An 8,259-nucleotide genomic window follows, 5' to 3' on the forward strand; every position below is an offset into this window, starting at 1 on the left:
ATTTAAATAGTGCTGGAGGGCAGCTTTCACACTTATTATACATTGGATTGTTGCCAGAACGCTTTCTCTCAGATCTTTAGTATAGAGCTGATTGCATACGAGCGTTCATATCGAATCTTTTAAACATGCTCTGTAATACCATTCACATGCGGTCTAAAATGTCATATACATGTTCTGCATATAGACATATATACTAGTTTATGTGTATATTATAGAAGGAAATTTCAAGGGCCAAAGTGACCACCATGTGAAGAAATGTTTGTTTTTAATATTGTTGTTTATGCCCAGTAACATCCCAATAGAGCATGGGACAAATTGAAGAATGTGCTCCAACACTTTTCAAAATAACACAGACATAGGTCAAGCATAAAGAAATGGCAGAATTAAGCTGTAAGATGTCCAGGATTTTTTATTGAATATGTGATCTCTTGAGTACTTAAAATCATCCGTGTGCTGGTGAAGCAAAGGGAAAAAACCAAGGGTTGTCCGTTAAAAGTCGAATCACCATTGATAACGACACCAATTTGGCTTTTGTTTTTCGGAGCAGGAGCAAAGGCATGCCATGCTACAAACTTTATAAAAAAAGTGTCTTTTCTTTGTCATCGCAAAAAAAACTCAGGCAATTGAAACCAGTAGAAAAGGCTGAAAAAAAGCAGTTTGATTACTGTCTCTCCAATGCTCTTTATTGGCAGACAAGAAATCCGGAGGGGCTGCCTGCTAACCTTCCACAAGCTTCTTTGGTGTGCTTTTAAAAAAAAGATTACTCACTGTTCATTGTTGACAAGGTTAATACGTCAGGGATAATGTATGGTGAGCAGGTAGTTATGGGAAATAGAATCCTTACAGGGATCGCGTCGGGGTCTTGGCCATTCTGAATGGGCTCTATTTCATACATCATCAGGTTTATTACCCGGCTTCCAACTTAAAATACAAACACGGTGACAAAAAACCTTGATTAGCACAATTTTATTGATTTAAATTGATTTTGATTCCATTGCAGTTAGCACTCCATTGTGATGGATTTTTATCTATTGCGGTCTGTTTAACATGAAACTGTCCTCATTCAGCTCTCCTTCTTCTCTGAGCTCTGTGGTTGACACACCTTTAAAAATAAACAAGGCAAATGTCACAACTTTGAACACTGCTGTTATCATCACCACCCCTGATGATTTATGTTTGTTTTTAGCGATCAGTAACTTAAAGTTGCTCTCACCTGCTCCGCTCATTGCTAGGGATGATGGACAGGATCCAAGATGTAAATATCCATTTGCCTGGCATCAGTCAGTAGCAATACAAAGGTTCTGTTATCACACTAGCAATGGTTATCCGATCTGTCATAAAATGTAACTTTTCAGACTGATTTTTTTTTCTTTTTTTCATTTTTCAGGATCCATGCACATTGATCAACATTGGAGTAAAGATGCTAGTGTTAGCCAAAAGGCTGATTCATAACTGCTGTCCCTTTGGCAGATGCCAGGTAGACAATACAAAAATCTAACAATTCAAAGTCATTGTATCTTTGGAGCTGTCAAAGCTGTTTTGCTGCCCTGCCATCATCTCTTCTCTTTCAGTTTGGCCAGCCTGAAGTCCTCTCTCACTTGCCTCAGTAGATCAGCACAGCAAATAACATCCACAGCTGTCATAGCCAGAGCTTTGGCTGTCCTTAGGGTGAAAAACTGGGCCTTCTCAGCTCCTGAAACAGGACGGAAAATAAACATTAGGGATAAAGAAACTGAAAAGACAAACCAAGTGACCTGGAAAGACCTGACAGCTTCATTTCTTCCAAACAGACACATGCTGCGATACCTGATGCTTCTGTGTATTCCTTAGTGTGATTAAGTGCGTCAGTGTAGATGTAGAAGAAAGGATGGATCCCAGGAACGATGAATGATACGTTGCCAAAGTCTGTAGAACCTGCCAGACAATTAGAAATTCACTGTGATCACAGGTGTGTTGGTTCAGTGAACAACTTAAAGGACGCTCAAGATCACAGCTCTAGGGTTACTCTTGTAATGTTTTACATTTCTATTGACACAGTGAGACTGAAATGTCTGTTTTAATAAGAATATTTTTTGTTTCACCTACCAGAGAAGTTGGCAGGTTGCTCTTCAAACTCCATCCCCAAAATGTTTCCATTATTTTCATAAAGGTTTGCAAGTGTGGCATTCGGCAGAATATTGTGGTATTCATGACTTGGGTAGGTTATCTCCACCTAAAATGTAATGCAGGGAAATAAAATCAAGATCAGGGCACAGGTAGAGATCACATTTAACAGCTTGTAGAGCTCCATGCATGCGCTGTAATGTGAGCTTGCCTGAAGCAAGTGCAGCTGTAGGAGAAAAGTAGCCTGAAGATAACTGGGAATTATATAACTCTAGCACTCAGAGCATATTTACAGGAATATGTTTAAAAGGGCAACGTTATATAACAGCCAGCCTTCTAAACTACATACAATGTTTGTTCCTAAATGTGCTGGACTGTTCATCTCCACATCAGGGATGTAACATGTGTCCAATCAACAGCAAGTAAATAGGATACAACATTTTTAGGCTTACTTCACAGCCAGTGGCGACAGCGGCCGCCCTGAAGCAGGCCTCAGCTTTTTCCTTCAGAATATAAAGATCCCTCACCAGCGGGGTGCGCAGATAAAACAGTAACTCTGTGAAATCAGGGATGATGTTTGGCTTCACTCCTCCATGTTTGATGATGCCTGTGGTGAGGAAAATGTGTAGTGTGGGTTTAGAGACCACATTTTTGTATTAATTCTGATTACCATAAGAGAGATAAAATATCTGCCTACACTTGAAACAGCAGTTCAAAAATCAAGCTTAAAATAAGTGTGCATTTGACACCAGAGTAAAATAACAACAACACACACAGAGGCAGATGTTTGCACTAGTTTTTTGGACAGTCAAAATTAAAATGTGTTGCAGTAAACAAACCTGTCACTACCCTGCCTTTTTATGCTCTTGTCTAAGGTAGTTTCTAATTTGATTTTGCAGTCCTCTGACTGAAACATAGAAATAATTTGTGATTCAGTGTTTTCAACATTCAGCGCCATCAGTATCAGCTGATTTTTGTCGCAGTGCTCTCAGCGCTTTAAATTGAAAACATAGACTGTATAAATAATGGATGTAGTAACCGTGACATCACCCATCTGTTTCTGAAGCGCTGTTTTGAAGCCGACCCATGTTGGAAATGCTAAACTCAACTTCTGTCGAGTTAGTGTGAGGTAGAGAGGCGGGCTTTGAGCTTCCTAGCCAACAGCTAGTGTTCCTGCCTGTCAGTCAAGTCAGCTGTGCCTCTCATAATGGAAAACTCGTAATCTGAATATCTGCAAAACTGCCGCTTTATGAAAGAAATCACCCCCTCTACTGTGCCGACCGAGAAATGAGCTATCCAGACTAAACTAAGTTTCGTACCAGGCTGTAAACATGTTTATTTCTGCTGTAAAGATCTGCGTGTACAAGAATTTGTGTGTATGTGGTTTGTACTTGGGAAGCCAGCCTCAAGTGGACACTAGAGGAACTACAGTTTCAACCAAGCAGCCGGAGGTTGCTGCTTTGAAATTGAGGTTGTGGGCTTCCAGCGCAAAAAGCAGCAGCAGTGGACACATTTAAATTTGTGTGGACTGCTTGGTGCATAACAAATTACTACTTCAGGGGTAGTTCGAAGTGGGACCAAAATCATTTTCATACAGACAAGTCTCCTCATTCCTTTTTCATTGAGTGTATGAAGCTGTAAGTCAAGGAACAAAATATAAAATTGTGAAAGTTGACATTAACACCATCTTATATGACTACATCCTTGGTTTGCTTGTTTTGTATCATCATTATTCAAAAACTAGATCAGGGAATCAGAGAGGTTGTTATTTTGACTTAAATATAACAGAAATTTATATTGGACCAAAGAAATTGTATTAAATAGGGCTGTCAAAAAAATGATTTTTAAATCAAGATGAATTATTGCTGAATGTTAATAGTGTAATAATTATCGTGATCAACTGCATTTTTTAAATCACGTTTAAAATTCTAACCTATTTGCATTTCAAAACAATCCATATTAACGATTTGTGTCTTGATTTGAGAATTAAATGAATGCTATAAAATGTACTTCATGATCTTGACTTTTAGATTTATCATTCAAATAATTGATGCACTGCTACACTAGAGTGGTCTGAAAGCAAGACTTCAAACCCTTTTATGTCACAGTGGCTAAAGTTTTTAATCCAAGATGTAAGACACTTCATCGTATTGCAATTACTGTGTTGAAGCCGACAGCACGTTCTAATAAAAGTTCTATATTTTCTATGATCTTCTATAGGGCTAGTTTTAGCGGCTACAGTTAAAATTATTGCCAAATAACTAGTTGGATGAAATGTTTTCAATTTCAATTTGGAAGCTTATTCAGAGCCTTTCATCATTATCATATTATGTTTCATACTTGATTGAAAGAGAACTGTTTCTCATTTAATATTATTTAAAATAAGTCTCAATTTTAGCTAAACCCTGTTTCTACCTCTTCCTCACCATGAAGCCTCCACTCTGGTTTGAGCTGCTGCCTGAGAACAGAGACGTTATTATAGGCCAGCACAGCAGCATCCAGCGCATTCACTCCCTCCCACGGGTATGCAGAGGCATGTGATGCCTTCCCACAGTACTTCACTGATACCCTGTGTAACATAAAAACAGCAGGTTAGAAAGTTATTTGCATTAAGACAGAGAAAATCCATACATACTGTGAAGTAAGCAGGAACTCACTCATCCATTGCGACACAGGGCAGGAAAGAAGCGTCCTGCTGGGCTGGGTGAGCCATGAAGACGAAGTCAATGTCACTGAAGGCTCCAGCCTTCATCAGGTCGATCTTTCCTCCAATATCCTCCTCTGCGGGAGTCCCCAGAACAGTTATCTGATAAATAATTTGAACCAGTTATAGGACGTAGTTATCAGCTGTTTGTTGTCCTGCCAAGTCACGAGACAACTGTGTTAGGCTAAATTTCAAACGTTTCACTTTTTGTTGTCTGATGTTTTGCTTTTTGATGTAATTTTGTTTTTGGCTTTTTGCCTTGTCAGAGGCCGCACTTATATTGAAGTCAACTATTTGAGTTGTGTTTACACTGGCTGTCAGTAGCTTCTTTGTATTTTAATGTGACACATTTTCTTTTGTCTGTATTTTACATGGTGACTCTGGACATGTGTCTTTTTCGGGTCCTTTGTACATGGGATGCATGGGCGTTGTTAGACCCTCTTTAAGGGTGCACCCCTAACTTTCATCCCAGCATCCCTTAAAAAAAAACAGGGGCATATGCACAACCAGATTTTTTAATTCAGTGGGTAATTCTTAAACATGGTAATGTTATATCATGTCATTGAATGAAATGACTACCCATCGCATAGGAAAGGAGGCAAAGTAGGTAGGTAGGTAGTAAGTAGGTAGGTAGGTAGTTGGAATGAAGGAAGGATACTCTACCCATTGCATAGGCAAGCAGGTAGGCAGGTAGGCAGGCAGGTAGGTAGGTAGGTAGGTAGGTAGGCAGGCAGGCAGGCAGGCAGGCAGGCAGGCAGGCAGGCAGGTAGGATTAGTGGAGCTCAGGGGCCATGACCCCAGGTTGGCCACCCCACTAGGAAGGAAGGAAGGAAGGAAGGAAGGAAGGAAGGAAGGAAGGAAGGAAGGAAGGAAGGAAGGAAGGAAGGAAGGAAGGAAGGATTGAGATTGATTGATTGATTGATTGATTGATTAGTGGAGACTGTGGGTGCGTCTCAAAGCTCTTAACTGCAGTCTCCTCTCTCCTTACTCCTCTGCCGAACCGGAAGTAGTTACTGACCCGCCATTTTAACTTGCGTCCAAAAGCTCTTAATTCTGCTGGAGGAGAGAGGAAAGAGAAGACTTATCGGAGGAGGGATTATCGAGGAGACACCAGGCTTTGCGGAAGTCTTTTCTCTGACAGACACGCCCCCTTAATGAATAGTTCTCACTGATTGAACGCTGCAGCGGCTCGGTCTGAAACTTCACATCAGCTGAGTTTAATAATAGAGAAAAGACGGACCTTAAAACAGTATATAAGGGTGCCCTGAGACAGATCATCGGTGTTTGATGAGCTGAGATTAAAAAGTGTTTGATATGAGTTTCAAACACAAAATACTGAACATAAAAGCAAAATCATCAAACCAAAATAACAGGATCACTCGTTTTATATCTGATTGTTTATTTCAGATTCACTGTCTAATGAAAGAGCCATAACATCTAATATCATAGATAGAATGTATATTCATGATCAGTTATTCCTCCTGTTAATTTCCCCGTTTGTTCTTGTGTTCTTCATGAAGAGAACTTAAGTCTGACAGTAAAGTTTGTCTGTTAGCAAAAACACTTGTTATATTTCCTGTCAGGTTAATAACGTTTAATATGAGGATGATCATTAATGAGCACGGGTTTGAAAAGAGTTGCATGGTTTCTATTTTTCCTTAAAGCTATAAATAATTTAATAATGAGGCATTTTACAGGAGAATCGATCCGTGATGCTTTAGGACAGAATAAACAGAGAGCAGATTCTCTTCATGTGCAGGTGTGTGTTAAACAGGTAAACACAGAGACAGAGCTCCGCTACTGTTTATATTGATCAGAGTTATTACAGTGAACATGTGTGCAGACACAAACAGCTGTTAAAGCCGTCATCACAATCCGACGTCGCTTCAAGTGACGCTCCGGAGGAAAGGATCTGTCATTTCTCTAAATACAAATCTCCTATACAAGTTTCCTCTCTCCTCTGGTTTCATATCCTCGCATCTCTGGTGGGCGGGACTAGGACGCGAGGATGGACGTTTAGAGCTTTGAGATGCACTCCAGGAGTAATTTCCCCAGGTCGGCCACCCCACTCTTCCCCCTGCCTCAACATTGCAGGATACCTTGACTGGGACAGGGAGTTCGGTCTGGTTTTCCAAAGCAGCTCTCAGTCCCAGGGCAGCGGCAGCTCCCACTTCCGCAATCAGGTTGTGACCACACGCGTGCCCGATGTCCGGCAACGCGTCGTACTCACACAGGAATCCCACGTTAAGCACTGGCTCACCCTCCCTGCCACCCATCGGGCCCCAGCTTGCACGAAATGCGGTCTGTAGTTTGTAGTGACTTTCAACCGTCCATGTTTGGTCCTGTGTGAAGAAGCTAACCAGCCTACCGTGCGCGTGCGTCTCGTCTCCGGCCAGTTCTGGTTGGCTCCAAATGTCCCGACTTAAACTGTACAGCTCGTTTTTTTGACTGTCTATGCATAGCTGGAGGTCGTCTTTCATCTGCTGTCGTTTCTCCATGTCCCCTTATAAAGTCTTTTACTCAACAGTTTCAGGTTGGTTGAAAACAAACGTCCATATGCACCCTTCGGACCTTGTGCTGACAAAGCATTCACGTGGTGGTGGGACAATCGGAAAAACAGCTTCCGACTTTGAAAATAATCTGGAGGCACTTTCCATTTTATAGAACAACCTGGAAAGTCGAAAAAAATGACGTGATCTTCGTAGAAACTCGCGACCAAGTAAATGTTGACTTAATTTTTAATAAATTATTAGGATGTAACTTTGTTTTATTTCGGGTAAATAAAATATTGGATATCTTGCGTCCACAGAGTTTTCTCATCACGATTAATGCATTGCCAAAAACCCATAAACACCCTGCCAAAGTAAAAACTCCGAACAGTACCGGGGGACGTGAATGCAGGGCGTTTGTTTGCGTCTAGCAAAGTGTAGTCTGTTTTTTATTTCATTTTAATGAGAGAAAGAGGTATCTAAAGTCGGAATGAAAAGTCATTTTTTGATAACTGACCAAACCCATATACACCGTTTTTTTATTTCCCCCATCTATTTATGGGGCAAATATGGGGCGCCGTTTGTAAAGTTGTGCACACCGAAAATACTTAGTGTGAATCTATAGCACATCCTGACCAAGTATAGAAGCAACTGCTGGAGCGTGCCTTTTGAAAAGACCATAGACTGTATGGTAAAGACCATAGACTGTATAAGGTAAAGACGCAGCAAGAGCGCTCAGTTCCCGTCCACTCATGGTGCGTTCAGGATAACTTGGAAAAACGAGCTTGATACGGCAGCTGCAAGGGACGTGCACCCCATGGAGCCCGTGTCTGCTATTCCCCTTGGTATAACCATAGACTGTTATCTCAATTTCTAACCATAACTGTGCAAAAGATAACTTAAATGGTAGTTTTCACAAATAATATTGGTTCATTTTAATGCCAAAAGATGAAGGTTCAATTC

General features: G+C 40.8%; 1 protein-coding gene across 2 annotated transcripts; it reads right to left on the bottom strand.

The window, feature by feature from the left end:
• Nucleotides 1-950: 950 nt before the first annotated feature.
• On the bottom strand, nt 951-7,445 carry LOC117806742 (peptidase M20 domain-containing protein 2-like). Of its 2 annotated transcripts, XR_004629737.1 has the most exons (8): nt 6,907-7,445; nt 4,761-4,909; nt 4,530-4,672; nt 2,556-2,710; nt 2,086-2,212; nt 1,807-1,914; nt 1,214-1,693; nt 951-1,102 (listed from the first exon to the last, which is right to left on the bottom strand). XR_004629737.1 is itself a non-coding variant. In XM_034675784.1 (7 exons), the coding sequence occupies exons 1-7, from the start codon at nt 7,303-7,305 to the stop codon at nt 1,554-1,556; spliced, it is 1,221 nt and encodes a 406-aa protein (XP_034531675.1). In that variant the 5' UTR covers nt 7,306-7,445; the 3' UTR covers nt 951-1,553. The 2 variants fall into 2 exon arrangements, 1 of the variants encoding a protein (XP_034531675.1); XM_034675784.1 differs by having other exon boundaries at nt 951-1,693.
• Between the last annotated feature and the right edge of the window lie 814 nt (nt 7,446-8,259).

Source organism: Notolabrus celidotus, chromosome 22 (assembly GCF_009762535.1).
Source record: "Notolabrus celidotus isolate fNotCel1 chromosome 22, fNotCel1.pri, whole genome shotgun sequence".
Taxonomy (NCBI): domain Eukaryota; kingdom Metazoa; phylum Chordata; class Actinopteri; order Labriformes; family Labridae; genus Notolabrus; species Notolabrus celidotus.

Bases quoted from the DNA above. Each gene is read 5' to 3' on its own strand.
- LOC117806742 (XM_034675784.1), bottom strand. From the start codon at position 7,305: ATGGAGAAACGACAGCAGATGAAAGACGACCTCCAGCTATGCATAGAC. The intron at 2,711-4,529 runs GTGAGGAAGAGG...TCCTCACCACAG, and splicing joins ACCAGAGTGGAGGCTTCATG to GCATCATCAAACATGGAGGA. The intron at 1,915-2,085 runs GTAGGTGAAACA...ATTGTCTGGCAG, and splicing joins GCAACCTGCCAACTTCTCTG to GTTCTACAGACTTTGGCAAC.